The sequence below is a fragment of the Salmo salar genome, chromosome 05, assembly GCF_965601325.2.
Source record: "Salmo salar chromosome 05, fSalSal1, whole genome shotgun sequence".
Taxonomy (NCBI): Eukaryota; Metazoa; Chordata; class Actinopteri; order Salmoniformes; family Salmonidae; genus Salmo; species Salmo salar.
The window spans coordinates 7,982,501-8,004,773 of NC_138295.1; the positions used below are offsets into that span (position 1 = coordinate 7,982,501).

The window sequence follows — 22,273 nt, forward strand, 5'->3', positions numbered from 1 at the left end:
TCAATGAGCAAAAACGCCCTCTCTGGCCTCATTGGTAGAATGTTATTCATATTTTTTATTAACAAAAACAATGTTTCTATGTCAAACAGTTTTGTTATATTTATTTAACTTGGCAAGTCAGTTAAGAATAAATTCTTATTTACAATGACAGCATAGGAACAGTGAGTTAACTGCCTTGTTGAGAGGCAGAACGACAGATTTTTACCTTGTCAGCTCAGGGATTTGATCTTGCAACCTTTCGGTTACTAGTCCAATGCTCTAACCACTAGGCTTCCTGCCGCCCGAAAATATATATATTTTTTAAATATTTCAGTCTTCTGTGTTGTGTAATATTGGGGATGAAAACTCAAAATGTAATACATTTCATCTCTATATCTGACATGGTACAGGTGTCTTCTTTTCTTAAGCCCATAACCATGTGTGTGAGGTGGATACTTTTGTTTCAAAGTAGATTTGTTTAAGACTACCCAGAAACACTCTGTGTGACCCTGATTTAGCCCACTGCAGTAATAAATCCAGATGAGAGCACTGAATCCAGCTTCACACAGATATGAGCTGGCGAAGGGTAGCCTACCACGGGTTTTATGGTGCTTTCAAGACATCCAACCCCCGAGTTCCTGAGTTGGATGACTGTTCAAAACTATTTTTCCCAGCGGGAGCTCGTTTTTTTTCTGAGTTCGCAGTTGACTTGAACGCACTGAAGACGGAAGTTGGAGATTCCAGTTGTTTTTCATCGTTGTTTTGAACGTTGTTTTGAACGTTGTTTTGAACGTTGTTTTTGAACGTTGTTTTGAACGATGTTTTGAAAGTTGTTTTGAAAGTTGTTTTGAACGATGTTTTGAACGTTGTTTTGAACGTTGTTTTGAACGTTGTTTTGAACGATGTTTTGAACGTTGTTTTGAACGTTGTTTTGAACAATGTTTTGAACGTTGTTTTGAACGTTGTTTTGAACGTTGTTTTGAATGTTGTTTTGAACGATGTTTTGAACGATGTTTTGAAAGTTGTTTTCAACGATGTTTTGAACGTTGTTTTGAATGTTGTTTTCAACGATGTTTTGAACGTTGTTTTGAATGTTGTTTTCAACTATGTTTTGAACGATGTTTTGAACGATGTTTTGAATTGAACGATGTTTTGAACGATGTTTTGAATGTGACATTGATGCTCAGAGGGAGACGGCAGGTTATTCTCTTTGAGTCAGGAACCAAAACTCCACCGTAGTGACCCGTGACAGCTCAATCAGCTGTCCGATTTCACTTACGGGCATGTCAACTGAGCCAGGATCACAGTCAAACGAACTGGGACGTAGGTCCCAAAGTGCTCTTCCAAGTGTTGGAGGTGAGCAGTCATCACTGGTGTGGGACACTTACTGATGCAGTTATCTGTTATTTTCTTTTCATTACACAGAGAGTCAACCAAGTCAGTTTTATTTGACATCCATTGTGAATGACACAATAGTTCCTCTCTCAATGTGAAAAATCTTTCCAACACTCCTCCTCGATAACCACCATTGTCTCGGTGTGAAGTAGAACATTGTCACGCTCTGGTCCCACATCTCCACATAGTTTTGTGAAAAGGTGTGAGCGCAGTGGATGTGGTTTGATGTAGTTTACAATCTAAGTTACCTGCTGCAGTATATCTCAGAGTTCTGTGCTCAGCTATTCTGCCGCCAGTTACTCTCAGTGTATCCACTACAGTGGGTGTATCCACTACAGTGGGTGTATCCACTACAGTGGGTGTATCCATTACAGTGGGTGTATCCATTACAGTGAGTGTATCCACTACAGTGGGTTTATCCATTACAGTGAGTGTATCCACTACAGTGGGTGTATCCACTACAGTGGGTTTATCCATTACAGTGAGTGTATCCACTACAGTGGGTGTATCCATTACAGTGGGTGTATCCATTACAGTGGGTGTATCCACTACAGTGGGTGTATCCATGACAGTGGGTGTATCCACTACAGTGGGTTTATCCATTACAGTGGGTGTATCCATTACAGTGGGTGTATCCACTACAGTGGGTGTATCCATTACAGTGGGTGTATCCAGTACATCTGTTTTTCATCAATACAGCCACGCAGCCCACTGAACATCCCATATGGAATCTGTTTTTCATCAATACAGCCACGCAGCCCACTGAACATCCTATATGGAATCTGTTTTTCATCAATACAGCCACGCAGCCCACTGAACATCCCCAGTGCCGTTTCATGTTCGTGAATCGTGAGACAGAACAATATATCCTGGTGAATGAAAACCCCCAGACAGGTGTAGCGAACAGAAGTCAATACATGTGTATCTCGGCCCTCACAGCTAACGTCCATTTGGAGAGCATGAGCTGGGGAGTTCAGTGGTTCAGTCAGTTTCCTCTTGATTTCTAGCAATAGAATCAATTCTTTGTTGAACAGTTTTATCTAAAAAAAGGTATTGATGTGAGTTTCTGTGCCTCTGCCTCTCCACACATTGTTTTTACCAAACCAATTGCAGCTGCCTGGTAATGTCAACGTCTCTGCAATATGGTGTGGTTTCATAGCGAAGCTGGTCTAGTCATTCACCGTGGGAATGATTCAAGTGTGGCCTTTTCCCATGATCTTAAGGGCACTCTCCGGTTTAATTTTAGCTTTTAGATTTGAATAACTTTCATTACAATTGTTTATGTTAACCACATCACAATGATTTTGAGATATAAAGATGATATTGTAATATATATTTTTGGGGGGGGATATATTTTTTCCTTCAGCATTTTGTAAATTCTCCCGTGACCCCATTTTCACATGGTGTTGCGACCCCTTGTTTGGGAACCGGTAGTCTAGAGAGATAAAGAGGAGGAAGGAGAGGAGAACAGGAAAAATAAAGAAGGGATGCAAAGGACATGGGAAGGGTGAGAGTAGAGAATGAAGAGTATAGGAGGGGAGAGGTGATGAGAAGGGCAGTTTGAAGAAAGGAGAGGAGAGTTTGAAGAAAGGAGAGGAGAGGAGAGGAGATGAGAAAGGCAGTTTGAAGAAAGGAGAGGAGAGAAGAAGAGGTGAGAGGAGATGAGAGGAGAGGAGTGGAAGAAGATGGATATGAGAGGAGAGGTGACTGGCTGTGCAGCAGGAGAGGAGAGGAGAAGAGGTGACAGGAGAGGAGTGGAGAGGAGAGGAGAGGAGATGAGAAGGGCAGTTTGAAGAAAGGAGAGGAGAGGAGAAGAGAGGAGGGGAGAGGAGAGGAGAGGAGAGGGAGGGTTTGAAGAAAGGAGAGGAGAAGAGGTGAGAGGAGATGAGAGGAGATGAGATGAGAGGAGAAGGGCAGTTTGAAGAAAGGAGAGGAGAGAAGAAGAGGTGAGAGGAGATGAGAGGAGAGGAGTGGAAGAAGATGAATATGAGAGGATAGGTGACTGGCTGTGCAGCAGAACCAACCGGATTATAGAGGCAGGGCTGTGCAGGGACAAGGGAGCTCAGACACGTTGTGTGTCCCAAATGGCACCCTTTTCCCTATTTAGTGCTCTACTTTTGACCAGGGTCAATGTAGGGAATAGGGTGTCATTTGGGATGCAAAAAGGGAGAGGCAGTGAGAGAGCAGCCTGGCTGGTCCACGTGGTTTATCTTAACAAGCTTTCTCTCTCTCTCTCTTTGTGGAGACTCAGTCAAGCTTTAATCTCTAACAGCACAAACCGAAACAGAGAGAGCAGGCCGGGCTGGGAGAGCCTCTGCTCTCTCTGTATCTCTCTATCTGTGTCACTCTCTCTCTTTCTGATCTCTCTGTATCTCTCTTTCTGTGTTTCTCTCTGCTCTCTCTGTATCTATCTTTCTGCTCTCTCTGTATCTATCTTTCTGCTCTCTCTGTATCTCTCTCTCTCTGCTCTCTCTGTATCTCTCTCTCTCTGCTCTCTCTGTATCTCTCTCTGCTCTCTCTGTATCTCTCTCTCTCTCTCTGCTCTCTGTATCTATCTTTCTGCTCTCTCTGTATCTCTCTCTCTCTGCTCTCTCTGTATCTATCTCTCTGCTCTCTGTATCTATCTTTCTGCTCTCTCTTTATCTATCTTTCTGCTCTCTCTGTATCTATCTTTCTGTTCTCTCTGTATCTCTCTTTCTGCGTCTCTTTATCCCTGCTCTCTTTTTGCCTCTCTCTGTCTTTCTCTGTCTGTCCTGTGTATTGCTGCTGTTGCTGCTTCTGTAAGGTGTTGCCCGAGGCTCATCAACATTGAGGTCGCTCCACGCTCCACCCTCCAGTCTGACCTGTTGCAGATGAGGTCTGTGGCCCAAATTACATGCTATTCCCTATATAGTGCATTACTTTAGACCAGAGTGTCCAGGGTAAGTAGTGCACTATGGAACAGGGTGTATGGAACAGGGTGTATGGAACAGGAACAGGGTGTATGGAACAGGGTGTATGGAACAGAAACATGGGTGTATGGAACATGGTGTATGGAACATGGTGTATGGAACAGGGTGTATGGAACAGGGTGTATTGAACAGGAACAGCGTGTATGGAACAGGGTGTATGGAACAGGGTGTATGGAACAGGAACAGGGTGTATGGAACAGCGCGTATGGAACATGGTGTATGGAACAGGGTGTATGGAACAGGAACAGGGTGTATGGAACAGCGTGTATGGAACATGGTGTATGGAACAAGGTGTATGGAACAGGGTGTATGGAACAGGAACAGGGTGTATGGAACAGCGTGTATGGAACATGGTGTATGGAACAGGGTGTATGGAACAGGAACAGGGTGTATGGGACAGGGTGTATGGAACAGCGTGTATGGAACATGGTGTATGGAACAAGGTGTATGGAACAGGGTGTATGGAACAGGAACAGGGTGTATGGAACAGGGTGTATGGAACAGGGTGTATGGAACAGGAACAGGGTGTATGGAACAGGGTGTATGGAACAGGGTGTATGGAACATGGTGTATGGAACAGGAACAGGGTGTATGGAACATGGTGTATGGAACAGGGTGTATGGAACAGGAACAGGGTGTATGGAACATGGTGTATGGAACATGGTGTATGGAACAGGGCGTATGGAACAGGAACAGGGTGTATGGAACATGGTGTATGGAACAGGGTGTATGGAACAGGAACAGGGTGTATGGAACAGGGTGTATGGAACAGGAACAGGGTGTATGGAACATGGTGTATGGAACAGGGTGTAATTTGGGATGCAGCCCTGGAGTGTTGCCCCAGCTCTTGTTCTGAGATTGATTAAATTATTTACACTAAATGCAGCAATTCCAACTCAATATGAGACGAAGACAAGACAATGAGGCACACACACACACACACACAACACACACACACCACACACACACACACACACACACACACACACACACACTCAATCACATTACAACATGTGTGTGTGTGTCCTCTGACAGGCTGAATTGTCCGCAGTTTGAGAAAAAGATGATGTTTAGTAAAAAATATGATTTCCATATTATATGAATCCTCTGTACTTCAGTCCATGAAAATGTTCTTGTTGTCAGCAATCTGTTGACATGTGACTGAGCCATGCTCCAACAACAGATTATAAACACGACAAACTCTTACCAAACCTCTATCCCAAATAACAGTCTATTCCCTATATAGTGCACTACTTTTTGTCCAGGTTTCATAGGGCTCTGGTTAAAAGTAGTGCCCTATATAAGGAATAGGGTGTTATTTGGGATACAATTTCTGTCATCTAAATATGTCATCTAAGTCCAGACAGATTGTTCCATTCTAAATAGTACGTGTCTGATGTTATCATGTTGATTGTAAACCACCGTCATCATCATTATATAAGTCCTTCCAGGGCTAGTAATGGATCAAAACAGCTTCAATTCTTAGATGTTGATTTTTTATTTTATTTATTTAACCTTTATATTTAACTAGGCAAGTCAGTTCTTATTTACAATGACGGCCTACACCGGCCAAACCTGGACAACGCTGGGCCAATTGTGCCCCGCCCTATGGGACACCCAATCACGGCCTACACCGGCCAAACCTGGACAACGCTGGGCCAATTGTGCCCCGCCCTATGGGACTCCCAATCACGGCCTACACCGGCCAAACCTGGACAACGCTGGGCCAATTGTGCCCCGCCCTATGGGACTCCCAATCACGGCCTACACCGGCCAAACCTGGACAACGCTGGGCCAATTGTGCCCCGCCCTATGGGACTCCCAATCACGGCCTACACCGGCCAAACCTGGACAACGCTGGGCCAATTGTGCCCCGCCCTATGGGACTCCCAATCACGGCCTACACCGGCCAAACCTGGACAACGCTGGGCCAATTGTGCCCCGCCCTATGGGACTCCCAATCACGGCCTACACCGGCCAAACCTGGACAACGCTGGGACAATTGTGCCCCGCCCTATGGGACTCCCAATCACGGCCTACACCGGCCAAACCTGGACAACGCTGGGCCAATTGTGCCCCGCCCTATGGGACTCCCAATCACGGCCTACACCGGCCAAACCTGGACAACGCTGGGCCAATTGTGCCCCGCCCTATGGGACACCCAATCACGGCCTACACCGGCCAAACCTGGACAACGCTGGGCCAATTGTGCCCCGCCCTATGGGACTCCCAATCACGGCCTACACCGGCCAAACCTGGACAACGCTGGGCCAATTGTGCCCCGCTCTATGGGACTCCCAATCACGGCCTACACCGGCCAAACCTGGACAACGCTGGGCCAATTGTGCCCCGCCCTATGGGACTCCCAATCACGGCCTACACCGGCCAAACCTGGACAACGCTGGGCCAATTGTGCCCCGCCCTATGGGACTCCCAATCACGGCCTACACCGGCCAAACCTGGACAACGCTGGGCCAATTGTGCCCTATGGGACTCCCAATCACGGCCAGTTGTGATACAGTCAGTTTAAAAAAGAAAAAAAAGGTTTTTTATTTAACCTTTATTTAACTGGGCAAGTCAGTTAAGAACATATTCTTATTTTCAATGACAGCCTACCAGGGAACAGTGGGTTAACTGCCTTGTTCAGGGGGAGAACGACAGATTTGTACCTTGTCAGCTCAGGGATTCTTTTTTTTTTTTACATTTTAGTCATTTTAGCAGACGCTCTTATCCAGAGCGACTTACAGTAGTGAATGCATACATCTCAGACATTTTTTTTTCTTTTCTCCGTACTCCGATTCAATCTAGAAACCTTTCGGTTACTGGCCCCACGCTCTAACCACTAGGCTACCTGCCACCCCAATGTGGAATGTTTAATGTGGAATGTTTTCTGTCCTCATACGTAGTCAGAATATGGAACTTATGTTACGTAGACTAAATCAAATGTAGTGTTACCAGTGACATTTAAAAAGCATCTTGTTTTTAATACCAGTTACTGACAATTCCTTCGCATTACAGAAGCAATGAAATTCCTCTAATCCCCTTTCTCAAAGATTTTCCCTGACGAAAGAAGTATTAAATGAAGCTAATTCAATGCGTCACATCTGAGCCAGGGGATGGACTGAAGATGAATAGATTATGTAGAATTAGAATTTAAAATGTTTGAATGATTCTATTCCACTCATCGTCCCTGAGGGAATTCTAACACTCTCCATATTAGGTCTTTCTCTGTCTCAGGGTGTGGAACTGTAGGTGATGATGAAGCAGACTGACAGAGAGAAAAAGAGATGGAGGGAAAGAGAGGCGTTCTATCTGAATACTTGGACATGACTGGTGTTGTTTTTAGAGACGACACAGTGAAACAGGATATTTGACCCTCTGTTTTGAACAGCACATCCATAACCAACTGAGACAATATATATTTTGATTTGTTTAACACTTTTTTTTTTGTTGTTACTACATGATTCCATATCTGTTATTTCATCATTTTGATGTATTCACTATTATTCTACATTGTAGAAAATAGTACAAATAAAGAAAAACCCTTGAATGAGTAGGTGTATACAAACTTCTGACCGGTACTGTAGATTTACTGTATATGCGTTGAATGCCCATCTATTGTGCAACATGTCCACAATTGAATAATATAGACAATGTGAGATGACTGCCTATATCCTAACCCTGCTAACATGAACTTCTCTTCTCTGTCCCTTGCTTGTGTACCTGCGTGCCTGCCTACCTGTGTACCTGTATGCCTGCCTACCTGTGTGCCTTTGTGCCTGCCTACCTGTGTACCTGCGTGCCTGCCTACCTGTGTACCTGCGTGCCTGCCTACCTGTGTACCTGCATGCCTGCCTACCTGTGTACCTTTGTGCCTGCCTACCTGTGTACCTGCGTGCCTGCCTACCTGTGTACCTGCGTGCCTGCCTACCTGTGTACCTGTATGCCTGCCTACCTGTGTACCTGTATGCCTGCCTACCTGTGTACCTGCGTGCCTGCCTACCTGTGTACCTTCGTGCCTGCCTACCTGTGTACCTGTATGCCTGCCTACCTGTGTACCTGCGTGCCTGCCTACCTGTGTACCTGCGTGCCTGCCTACCTGTGTACCTGCGTGCCTGCCTACCTGTGTACCTGTATGCCTGCCTACCTGTGTACCTTTGTGCCTGCCTACCTGTGTACCTGCGTGCCTGCCTACCTGTGTACCTGCGTGCCTGCCTACCTGTGTACCTGCATGCCTGCCTACCTGTGTACCTTCGTGCCTGCCTACCTGTGATTCCTGTATGCCTGCCTACCTGTGTACCTGTATGCCTGCCTACCTGTGTACCTGCATGCCTGCCTACCTGCGTACCTTCGTGCCTGCCCCCATGTGTGCCTACGTACATGTGTGTCTTGTTTGTTTGTTCTGCGTCTGTCCGTACGGGGGTGTGTGTGTGTGTGTGTGTGTGTGTGTGTGTGTGTGTGTGTGTGTGTGTGTGTGTGTGTGTGTGTGTGTGTGTGTGTGTGTGTGTGTGTGTGTTACCTGTCTCAGGTGATGAAGCTGCGTAAACTGGCCCAGCAGATGGCTAACTGCAGACAGTGTCTGGAGCGCTCCAGAGCCCTCATCACTCAGGCAGAACACAGCCTGAAGGAGAACGATCACGCTCGCTTCCTACAGACCGCCAGGAACGTGGCTGAGAGGTGAGACAGAAATCCCTCTCTCACCCCTTAACTACCTCCCCTACAAGGCCCCTGTAACTAGCCACCAGGAACATGGGCGAGAGGTGAGACAGAAATCCTTCTCTCACCCCTTAACTACCTCCCCTACAAGGCCCCTGTAACTAGCCACCAGGAACGTGGCTGAGAGGTGAGGTATCGCTTCCCTCCCACCTGGGCTGGGATGGGCTGTGTGCTTCTTGGGAGGCTTTTAAGGCCAACAGAAAGGGAAGGATACTCAGAACACATTCTGCAAGGCTGTCCTCTACTGTTTCCAAGGCTTGTTATTCATGGACTCTCTCCCTGGAATGGAAGTCTCATTCAGGATTTCAGGGTCTGCTGTATGTTTTAGGAATGAGGTTCTCTAGCTGATGGAGACAGGCTGGAATATGAAGGGTTAAACACAACAGGGCCTTGTCTGTCTGCGGCTGTGTCAGTCTCACCCACACACTGATGTGTGTAGACAGAGGGCATCCTTGGTCTCTGCTCCTTCATCATCCTCCTGCTGAGGCTCTCCAGTCCATACAATAGGATCTCTATGCTCCAGTCTGATAACTCTCCTTTCTTCTCTCTCCCCCCCCCCCCCCTCCCCCTCCCTCTCTCCCCAGGGTTGCCATGGCCACGGCCTCCTCCCAGGTGCTGATACCAGATGTGAACCTGAACGAAGCCTTTGATAACTTTGCCCTGGACTTTTCCAGAGAGAAGAAGATCCTGGAGGGACTGGACTACCTGACAGGCGAGAGGGAGGGAGGGAGGGAGGGAGGGAGGGAGGGAGGAGGGAGGGAGGGAGGGAGGGAGGGAGGGAGGGAGGGAGGGAGGGAGGGAGAGAGGGAGAGAGGGAGGAGGGAGGGAGGGAGGGAGGGAGGAGGGAGGGAGGGAGGGAGGGAGGGAGGGAGGGAGGGAGGGAGATCGAGCGAGAGAGAGAGAGAGAGAGAGAGAGAGAGAGAGGGGGATGGGGGGTTGGAGAGAGAGAGAGAGAGAGAGAGAGAGAGAGAGAGAGATGTCTGGGGCTTTCACAAACAATATAAGACAGCACCACTGTTGGCAAATAAGGAACCTGTCTGTCGATCACTGTCCATCCTGCAAGCCTCTTGAGGTGTTATATAGTTTTGTTGAAACACAAACGACCACCGGAGACATACAGAAGTAACATAGAACAAATCTGACAAAAAAATGTACTACACTTTGTGTTTAGTTGACAGGTACATTGCACCTTGTCTGAAATGATGCCTAGATACTGATCTTTCCGTTGTTGACACTGTAGCTCCCACCCTACACACTCAAACTAGCAGGAAACCATCTGTAGACCAGGGGACTATCCAAATGAAGTATTACAGCAAACAGCGAATTCATTTTTAACACCTTGGAAATAGGTATTTATATGAATGCTCTCATGTGCTGTCCTCTGGCATCAAGTACACATCTATTAATGCTCTCATGTGCTGTCCTCTGGTATAAAGTACACATCTATTCATGCTCTCATGTGCTGTCCTCTGGTATAAAGTACACATCTATTCATGCTCTCATGTGCTGTCCTCTGGGATCAAGTACACATCTATTCATGCTCTCATGTGCTGTCCTCTGGCATCAAGTATACATCTATGAATGCTCTCATGTGCTGTCCTCTGGGATCAAGTACACATCTAGTATTGTTTTGAATAAATCCAGTCCAACGCTAATCTATCCCTTGTTTGACCCTGTAGCTCCCAGTCCTCCCTCCATACGTGATGAGCTGTGTACTGCCTCTCACGACACCATCACTGTTCACTGGACGTCTGAGGACGAGTTCAGCGTCACCTCCTACGAACTACAGTACACCATCTACACCGGACAGACCAACTTCATCAGTAAGTACCATGACAATACACCAGCCGTACACCACCCTGTTCACCATCTACCCAGTGTCATGACGTGACTATCATTAATGTGATGACGGCTATTCATCGAATAATTACCTACTACGTTGAATAATTACTCAATTAAATTAATAATGTAACAATTAACTCATTAGGAATTTGGGGCACCACGGGAAAACCTAAGTGATGACTCAGTGATACACAAATTGGCAAATTGGCTAACTAAATAGTCAAACCGAAATACCATAAACACACACAAACGATATAGGTTATTGATTACTAACATAATGCAATGAAAAGCCCCTAGTGGACTAACTCGATATGACGGCTTGTTACACAATGGAAAAGGGGTGGGGAAAGATAAGGAGAGGGCGAGACAAAGAGAGTGGACTTATCGTACCTACATTTGGAAACTACGCTCACCGTAAATATGAATATTTAGCACTCTAACAATCGCTCATTTGGATTTAGAAATGCAACATATATTTACGTTTCTCTGTCACTTCTCTGTTGAAACCACTCGGTCCGTCTATGGGAAGTAGTTCGATGCATGTCTCTGATTGTCCACCGGAGTTCTGGAGTGTTCTGAGAATGGATACATCAGAGGTGTACAACACGTTGGTGAGAAGGACCTGTTTTCCCCTCCTGTCTTTGGTCAATTGTCCTAGACTACTTTACATGCAGAGCTGCAGACGGTGCATGTTTTGGTCTAGTCTTCACCTTCTTCACTCGTTGAGAGTTTCAGAGGGTCTTACCATTTTCTGGTCTTGTAGTTTTAACCATTTCAACGTGTGGACCGCGTCCTCACATTCTCTGGTCTGTATTTAAATTCTCTGCGAGTTTTTGTAAGTACTCTGGCCTGAAAGGCGGTTCCATCATGTTGGACTACTTCATAATACAGTAACCTACAGTAAGAAGGGATATGGTTGGAGCACGTTATAATACAGTAAGAAGGGATATGGTTGGAGTACGTTATAATACAGTAACCTACAGTAAGAAGGGATATGGTTGGACTACTTTATAATACAGTAAGAAAGGATATGGTTGGACTACTTTATAATACAGTAAGAAAGGATATGGTTGGACTACTTTATAATACAGTAAGAAAGGATATGGTTGGACTACTTTATAATACAGTAAGAAGGGATATGGTTGGACTACGTTATAATACAGTAAGAAGGGATATGGTTGGACTACTTTATAATACAGTAACCTACAGTAAGAAGGTATAGGGTTGGACTACGTTATAATACAGTAAGAAGGGATATGGTTGGACTACTTTATAATACAGTAAGTGGGGATATGGTTGGACCACGTTAAAATACAGTAAGAAGGGATAGGGTTTGGACTACTTTATAATACAGTAAGAAGAGATAGGGTTGGACTACTTTATAATACAGTAAGAAGGGATATGGTTGGACTAATTTATAATACAGTAAGAAGGGATATGGTTGGACTACTTTATAATACAGTAACCTACAGTAAGAAGGGATAGGGTTGGACTACGTTATAATACAGTAAGAAGGGATATGGTTGGACTACTTTATAATACAGTAAGAAGGGATATGGTTGGACTACGTTATAATACAGTAAGAAGGGATATGGTTGGACTACTTTATAATACAGTAACCTACAGTAAGAAGGGATAGGGTTGGACTACGTTATAATACAGTAAGAAGGGATAGGGTTGGACTATGTTATAATACAGTAAGAAGGGATATGGTTGGACTACTTTATAATACAGTAAGAAGGGATATGGTTGGACTACGTTAAAATACAGTAAGAAGGGATATGGTTGGACTACTTTATAATACAGTAAGTGGGGATATGGTTGGACCACGTTAAAATACAGTAAGAAGGGATAGGGTTGGACTACTTTATAATACAGTAAGAAGAGATAGGGTTGGACTACGTTATAATACAGTAAGAAGGGATATGGTTGGACTACTTCATAATACAGTAAGAAGAGATAGGGTTGGACTACGTTATAATACAGTAAGAAGGGATATGGTTAGACTACTTTATAATACAGTAAGAAGGGATATGTTTGGACTACTTCATAATACAGTAAGAAGAGATATGGTTGGACTACTTTAGAATACAGTAAGTGGGGATATGGTTGGACTACTTTATAATACAGTAAGAAGAGATATGGTTGGACTACTTTATAATACAGTAAGAGGGGATATGGTTGGACTACTTTATAATACAGTAAGAAGGGATATGGTTGGACTACTTTATAATACAGTAAGAAGAGATATGGTTGGACTACTTCATATAACACTGAATGTTGCTGGTTTGCACTCTATCCCGTTATGTAACAGCCATATTTTAGTAACAGCTTTGTAATGCCATGCAGTTACCGTACTGTGCTGACATCAAGATAACATGTCATTTGGGAACATCAGCTGTTCCATTTTGTCTGTATCTCCATTTATGGAGTATAATACCTTGAGTGAGAGGACTGGGTGACACTGTTGAGGGGCATTGAGGAGAGGAGGGAAGAGGAGAATTGCTGAAGTGTAGAGCAGAGTAGATAATAGCAGGTATAGGCCTAGCAGATAATGTCAGGCTGCCTTGGCAGGACACAGGAGGATCAACTGACAGTAGGGTGGAAGGACACAGGAGGATGATTCTGACAGTAGAGTGGAAGGACACAGGAGGATCAACTGACAGTAGAGTGGAAGGACACAGGAGGATTAACTGACAGTAGAGTGGAAGGACACAGGAGGATCAACTGACAGTAGAGTGGAAGGACACAGGAGGATCAACTGACAGTAGAGTGGAAGGACACAGGAGGATGATTCTGACAGTAGGGTGGCAGGACACAGGAGGAACAACTAACAGTAGAGTGGCAGGACACAGGAGGATCAACTGACAGTAGAGTGGAAGGACACAGGAGGATCAACTGACAGTAGAGTGGAAGGACACAGGAGGATGATTCTGACAGTAGGGTGGCAGGACACAGGAGGAACAGCTGACAGTAGAGTGCCACTCTGACATGTGGAGCTGGTTGGCCCTGGGACAGATTGGAGTATCCTGACACATACAGTTGAACTGGGAAGTTTACATACACTTAGGTTGGAGTCATTAAAACTCGTTTTTCAACCACTCCACAAATCTCTTGTTAACAAACTATAGTTTTGTCAAGTCGGTTAGGACATCTACTTTGTGCATGACACAAGTCATTTTTCCAACAATTGTTTACAGACAGATTATTTCACTTAAAATTCACTGTATCACAATTCCAGTGGGTCAGAAGTTTACATACACTAAGTTGACTGCGCCTTTAAACAGCTTGGAAAATTCTAGAAAATGATGTCATGGCTTTAGAAGCTTCTGATAGGCTAATTGACATAATTTGAGTAAATTGGAGGTGTACCTGTGGATGTATTTCAAGGCCTACCTACAAACTCAGTGCCTCTTTGCTTGACATCATGGGAAAATCAAAAGAAATCAGCCAAGACCACAGAAAAAAGATTGGAGACCTCCAAAAGTCTGGTTCATCCTTGGGAGCAATTTCCAAATGCCAGAAGGTACCACGTCCATCTGTACAAACAATAGTACGAAAGCATAAACACCATGGGACCACGCAGCCGTCATACCGCTCAGGAAGGAGACGCGAGATGAACATACGTTGGTGCGAAAAGTGCAAATCAATCCCAGAACAACAACAAAGGACCTTGTGAAGTTGCTGGAGGAAACAGGTACAAAAGTATCTATATCCACAGTAAAACGAGTCCTATATCGACATAACCTGAAAGGCTGCTCAGCAGGGAAGAAGCCACTGCTCCAAAACCGCCATAAAAAAGACAGACTACAGTTTGCAACTGCACATGGGGACAAAGATCATACTTTTTGGAGAAATGTCCTCTGGTCTGATGAAACAAAAATAGAACTGTTTGGCCATAATGACCATCCTTATGTTTGGAGGAAAAAGGGGGAGGCTTGCAAGCCGAAGAACACCATCCCAAGCATGAAGCACGGGGGTGGCAGCATCATGTTGTGGGGGTGCTTTGCTGCAGGAGGGACTGGTGCACTTCACAAAATAGATGGCATCATGAGGAAGGGAAATTATGTTGATATAGTGAAGCAACATCTCAAGACATCAGTCAGGAAGTTAAAGCTTGGTCGCAAATGAGTCTTCCTGTCACGTCCTGACCAGTAGAGGGAGTATTTGTATTGTAGTTTGGTCAGGACGTGGCAGAAGGGTATTTGTTTCATATGGTTCGGGTTGTGTGTATAGTATTAAAGGGGTGTTTGGTTTATGTATTCCGGGGTTTTAGTGTATGTTCTGGTTTTGGTTTTCTATGGTTTTCTGGTTTGTCTATTTCTTTGTTGTCTGTGTGGCTCCCGATCAAGAACAGCTGTACGTCGTTGTTCCTGATTGGGAGTCATATATTAGGAGCTTGTTTTCACCTGGGGTTTTTGTGGGTAGTTGTATTTTGCACTGCTGCGTATAGCCTGTGAAACTGTTATCTGTGTTTCTTTGTTTTGTTGTTTTTCCGTGTTCTCTTTATTTAATAAATATAAAGATGAGCCTCCACATTCCCGCTGCGTTTTGGTCATCTCTACACAACGACACCCGTGACACTTCCAAATGGACAATGACCCAAGCATGCTTCCAAAGTTGTGGCAAAATGGCTTAAGGACAACAAAGTCAAGGTATTGGAAGGGCCATCACAAAGCCCTGACCTCAATCCTATAGAAAATGTGTGGGCAGAACTGAAAAAGCGTGTGCAAGCAAGGAGGCCTACAAACCTGACTCCGTTACACCAGCTCTGTCAGGAGGAATGGGCCAAAATTCACCCACCTTATTGTGGGAAGCTTGTGGAAGGCTACCCGAAACGTTTGACGCAAGTTAAACAATTTAAAGGCAATGCTACCAAATACAAATTGAGTGTATGTGATGAAAGAAATAAAAGCTGAAATAAATCATTCTCTCTACTATTATTCTGACATTTCAGATACTTAAAATAAAGTGTTGATCCTAACTGACCTAAAACAGGGAATTTTTACCAGGATTAAATGTTAGGAATTGTGAAAAACTGAGTTTAAATGTATTTGGCCAAGGTATATGTAAACTTCGGACTTCAACTGTACTTCCTACAGATCCTCCACAGAGCTGCTTTCTTCTCATCTACTATTCTTCACTCCTTCCTTTCTCTCTTCTCTAATCCTCTCTCCTGTTTTCCCCCTTTTCCCTCCTCCCCTCTCCTCCCTCCTCTCTCCTCCCTATGATTTATCTCCTCTCTCCTCCTCTCTTCTCCCTCCTCTCTCCTCTCTCCTCCTCTCCTCCCCTCAGTCCCAACCTGCTCAGTCCCAGTGCTGCAGTGAAGTAGGATTTATTTCAGCAGTGATAGACTGAAGAGCTGAGGCCATCAGCAGATCCAGAGTGGGAGGGAAGAGGTGGGCTGGCTGGCTGGCAGACCTGGGTTCAAATACTATTTCAAATATTTTCAAATACTTTTAACGTTCGTTTTAGCCTGCCTGGAGTTCCAGTTGGGTGGGGTTTTTACTATTGAGACTTTTCTATTGGTCCATTAACCTAGACAAGTCCAATCAAGCACAAATAAAGTATTTTAAATGTATATCAAATACTATTTGACCCCAGGTCTGCTGGCTGGTTGGCCTCACTGAGCTGCCATTACCTCCTCAGGAGGATAAGAGGGAGCTGGAGCTGAAATGTTATTTCAGACTACTGAGTTTGTAGCATTGCCTTTTTTCTGCATCTCTGAGTGCTTAAACGCTAACCACTGTTGATGTCATCTGATCCTTCTCCTCTCTCCCTGGAGGGGGAATGTGAGATTATATGTCTATACAGAACCAGTCAGGTACCAGGGATAGGAATGTGAGATTATATGTCCATATAGGACCAGTCAGGTACCAGGGATGGGAATGTGAGATTATATGTCTATACAGGACCAGTCAGGTACCAGGGATGGGAATGTGAGATTATATGTCTATACAGGACCAGTCAGGTACCAGGGATAGGAATGTGAGATTATATGTCTATACAGGACCAGTCAGGTACCAGGGATGGGAATGTGAGATTATATGTCCATATAGGACCAGTCAGGTACCAGGGATAGGAATGTGAGATTATATGTCCATACAGGACCAGTCAGGTACCAGGGATGGGAATGTGAGATTATATGTCCATATAGGACCAGTCAGGTACCAGGGATGGGAATGTGAGATTATATGTCCATATAGGACCAGTCAGGTACCAGGGATAGGAATGTGAGATTATATGTCCATACAGGACTGTAGGGTAGTGATGTTTACTGTAATACTGTAAGATAGTGTTGTTTACTGTAATACTGTAAGATAGTGTTCTTTACTGTAATACTGTAGGATAGTGTTGTTTACTGTAATACTGTAGGGTAGTGTTGTTTATTGTAGTACTGTAGGGTAGTGATGTTTACTGTAGGGTGGTGTTTACTGTAATACGGGAGGGTAGTGTTGTTTACTGTAGTACTGTAGGATAGTGTTGTTTACTGTACTACTGTAGGGTAGTGTTGTTTACTGTAGTACTGTAGGGTAGTGTTGTTTACTGTAATACTGTAGGGTAGTGTTGTTTACTGTAATACTGTAGGGTAGTGTTTACTGTAATACTGTAGGGTAGTGTTGTTTACTGTAGTACTGTAGGGTAGTGTTGTTTACTGTAATACTGTAGGGTAGTGTTGTTTACTGTAATACTGTAGGGTAGTGTTTACTGTAATACTGTAGGGTAGTGTTGTTTACTGTAATACTGTAGGGTAGTGTTGTTTACTGTAATACTGTAGGGTAGTGTTGTTTACTGTAATACTGTAGGGTAGTGTTTACTGTAGTACTGTAGGGTAGTGTTGTTTACTGTAATACTGTAGGGTAGTGTTGTTTACTGTAATACTGTAGGGTAGTGTTTACTGTAATACTGTAGGATAGTGTTGTTTACTGTAATACTGTAGGGTAGTGTTGTTTATTGTAATACTGTAGGGTAGTGTTGTTTACTGTAATACTGTAGGGTAGTGTTTACTGTAATACTGTAGGGTAGTGTTTACTGTAATACTGTAGGGTAGTGTTGTTTACTCTAATACTGTAGGGTAGTGTTGTTTACTGTAATACTGTAGGGTAGTGTTTACTGTAATACTGTAGGGTAGTGTTTACTGTAATACTGTAGGGTAGTGTTGTTTATTGTAATACTGTAGGGTAGTGTTGTTTACTGTAATACTGTAGGGTAGTGTTGTTTACTGTAATACTGTAGGGTAGTGTTTACTGTAATACTGTAGGGTAGTGTTTACTGTAATACTGTAGGGTAGTGTTTACTGTAATACTGTAGGGTAGTGTTGTTTACTGTAATACTGTAGGGTAGTGTTGTTTACTGTAATACTGTAGGGTAGTGTTTACTGTAATACTGTAGGGTAGTGTTGTTTACTGTAATACTGTAGGGTAGTGTTAGTGTTTATGTATGTTGTTTATATGACACACTAATCAAAGGCTAATTCAACAGAAGTTTCGTTGACCTGTTCACCTGACGTGCTACCTTGTTCCGGACCTGCTGTTTTCGACTCTCTCTCTACCGCACCTGCTGTTGTCACGTCCTGGCCAGTATAAGGGTTAAATGTGATTGTAGTTTGGTCAGGACGTGGCAGAGGGTATTTGTTTTATGTGGTTCAGGGTGGTGTGTTAGTTAGGAGGGCGTTTGATTTATTATTTCTGGGTTTTGAGTTATGGTCTATGTTTATGTATTTCTATGTGTAGTCTAGTGAGTGTGTTTCTATGTTGAGTTAATTGGGGTGGACTTCCAATTGAAGGCAGCTGTTTGGTGTTGCCTTTGATTGGAAGTCCTATATTAGTTGGGTGTGTTTGTCTTGTATGTGTGGGAGATTGTTCTTGGATTGCTGTGTTGACTTCAAGACTGTTATTTTGTCGTTCATCGTTTTGTTATTTTTGTATACGTGTTTGTTTGGTTTTTTTCCTTCTTTTCCCGTAAATAAAGAAGATGAGTATACACATACCTGCTGCGTTTTGGTCCTCCATTTCTACCGACGAAAACCGTGACAGCTGTCTCTATCTCTGAATGCTCGGCTATGAAAAGCCAACTGACATTTACTCCTGAGGTGCTGACCTGTTGCACCCTCGACAACCACTGTGATTATTATTATTTGACCATGCTGGTCATCTATGAACATTTAAACATCTTGGCCATGTTCTGTTATAATCTCCACCTGGCACAGCCAGAAGAGGACTGGCCACCCCTCATAGCCTGGTTCCTCTCTAGGTTTCTTCCTAGGTTCTGGCCTTTCTAGGGAGTTTTTCCTAGCCACCGTGCTTCTACACCTGCATTGCTTGCTGTTTGTGGTTTTAGGCTGGGTTTCTGTACAGCACTTTGTGACATCGGCTGATGTAAGGTGGGCTTTATAAATACATTTGATTGATACAGCCAGTCAATGATTCCATAATGATGTGAGCAGATACCCACAGTCAATCAGGTGAATTCATTTGTTCCCTGTTAATGATGTAGACGTAATGGATCTCAAACACAGACAGACAGACAGACAGACAGACAGACAGACAGACAGACAGACAGACAGACAGAAGTCATCTGGAAACGCTGCTCAGGCGACGTGTTTCCTCTCTCCCTGTTCTCTTCTCTCTCTTTTCTCTAAAAATGACACATTCACTCAAATCAAATCACATTTTATTTGTCACATGCTTCATGAACAAAGCTGTAGACTAACAGTGAAATGGGTCATTTGCCAACATCTTCACTTTGAAGCTTCTCCAGAGTCAAAACGATGGACAGTGTGTTTGTAGTATAGCAGTATATTATAGTTATCAGGACAGTGTGTTTGTAGTATAGCAGTGTATTATAATTATGAGGACAGTGTGTTTGTAGTATAGCAGTATATTATAGTTAACAGGACAGTGTGTTTGTAGTATAGCAGTATATTATAATTATCAGGACAGTGTGTTTGTAGTATAGCAGTATATTATAGTTATCAGGACAGTGTGTTTGTAGTATAGCAGTATATTATAGTTATCAGGACAGTGTGTTTGTAGTATAGTATAGTTATCAGGACAGTGTGTTTGTAGTATAGCAGTGTATTATAATTATGAGGACAGTGTGTTTGTAGTATAGCAGTATATTATAGTTATCAGGACAGTGTGTTTGTAGTATAGCAGTGTATTATAATTATGAGGACAGTGTGTTTGTAGTATAGCAGTATATTATAGTTATCAGGACAGTGTGTTTGTAGTATAGCAGTGTATTATAATTATGAGGACAGTGTGTTTGTAGTATAGCAGTGTACATTGTAGTTTTGTGTGCAGCTAATACCAAAAGCCTATTAAATGTGCAACAGGAACTCACATTTCCCTGTGCCCTGTTTCCGTATGCTCCCTATATCAGTTCGATGTGACACACAATCTATTTTTCCCGTCTCAGAAAAGTAATAGCCTAGATGTCTGGATGTACAGTAGTTTACGTCCTAAATTGCACCCTATTTCTATATAGTGTAGTGCACTACTTTTGACCAGAGGCCCATAGGGCATATAGTGCACTTTATAGGGAATAGGGTGCCATTTGGGACACCTCAGTCTCTTGCTTTTATCTTTAAGGTGCCTCTACTTTGTCCAGACTTCAAATTCCACTGTTAACGTGCTTATTTACAGTTGAAGTCGGAAGTTTACATACACCTTAGCCAAATACATTTAAACTCAGTTTTTCCACAATTCCTGACATTTTAACCTAGTAAATATTCCCTGTTTTAGGTCAGTTAGGATCACCACTTTATTTTAAGAATGTGAAATGTCAGAATAATAGTAGAGAGATGGATTTATTTCAGGCTTTATTTCTTTCGTCACATTCCCAGTGGGTCAGAAGTTTACATACACTCAATTAGTATTTGGTAGCATCGCCTTTAAATTGTTTAACTTGGGTCAAATGTTTCCTTCCACAAGCTTCCCACAATAAGTTCAATGAATTTTGGCACATTCCTCCTGACAGAGCTGGTGTAACTGAGTCAGGTTTGTAGGCCTCCTTGCTCGCGCATGCTTTTTCAATTATGCCCACAAATGTTCTATAGGATTGAGGTCAGGGTTTTGTGATGGCCCCTCCAATACCTTGACTTTGTTGTCCTTAAGCCATTTTGCCACAACTTTGGAAGTATGCTTGTGGTCATCGTCCATTTGGAAGACCCATTTGCGACCAAGCTTTAACTTCCTGACTGATGTCTTGAGATGTTGCTTCAATATATTCACACAATTTGTCTTCCTCATGAAGCCATCTATTTTGTGAAGTGCACCAATCCCCCCTGCAGCAAAGCACCCCCGCAACATGATGCTGCCACCCCCGTGCTTCATGCTTGGGATGGTGTTCTTCGGCTTGCAAATCTCCCCCTTTTTCCTCCAAACATAACAATGGTTATTATGGCCAAACAGTTCTATTTTTGTTTCATCAGACCAGAGGACATTTCTCCAAAAAGTACAATCTTTGTCCAAATGCGCAGTTGCAAATCGTAGTCTGGCTTTTTTGGGGGCGGTTTTGCAGCAGTGGCTTCTTCCTTGCTGAGTGGCCTTTCAGGTTATGTTGATTTAGGACTCGTTTTACTGTGGATATAGATACTTTTGTACCTGTTTCCTCCAGCATCTTCAACAAGGTCCTTTGCTGTTGTTCTGGGATTGATTTGCACTTTTCGCACCAAAGTATGTTTATCTCTAGGAGACAGAACGCGAGCGGTATGACGGCTGCGTGGTCCCATGGTGTTTATGCTTTCGTACTACTGTTTGTACAGATGAATGTGTTACCTTCAGGCGTTTGGAAATTGCTCCCAAGGATGAACCAGACTTGTGGAGGTCTACAATTTTTTTCGGAGGTCTTGGCTGATTTCTTTTGATTTTCCAATGATGTCAAGCAAAGAGGCACTGAGTTTGAAGGTAGGCCTTGAAATACATCCACAGGTACACCTCCAATTAACTCAAATTATGTCAATTAGCCTATCAGAAGCTTCTAAAGCCATGACATCATTTTCTGGAATTTTCCAAGCTGTTTAAAGGCGCAGTCAACTTAGTGTATGTAAACATCTGACCCACTGGTATTGTGATACAGTGAATTATAAGTGAAATAATCTGTCTGTAAACAATTGTTGGGAAAATGACTTTCATGCACAAAGTAGATGTCCTAACCGACTTGCCAAAACTATAGTTTGTTAAGAGATTTGTGGAGTGGTTGAAAAATAAGTTTTTATGACTCCAACCTAAGTGTATGTAAACTTTCGACTTCCACTGTACATCCTGTTAACTATTGATATTTACAAGCAGACCCTGTGTTATTTGTTTAAAAAAAAAAATGTTTTACCCCTTTTTCGTGGTATCCAATTGGTAGTTACAGTCTTGTCTCATCGCTGCAACTCCCGT

General features: G+C 43.5%; 1 protein-coding gene across 3 annotated transcripts in view; it reads left to right on the forward strand.

Moving 5' to 3' along the window:
• Positions 1-22,273, forward strand: part of LOC106604185 (putative E3 ubiquitin-protein ligase MID2) — a 287,557-nt gene that overhangs the window by 249,294 nt on the left and 15,990 nt on the right. For all 3 annotated transcript variants that reach the window (XM_045717834.2, XM_045717835.2, XM_045717833.2), the window contains 3 exons: positions 8,854-9,002; positions 9,626-9,753; positions 10,721-10,864. In XM_045717834.2, coding sequence (XP_045573790.1) covers positions 8,854-9,002; positions 9,626-9,753; positions 10,721-10,864 — 421 coding nt within the window. The remainder of the gene's footprint in view (positions 1-8,853; positions 9,003-9,625; positions 9,754-10,720; positions 10,865-22,273) is intronic.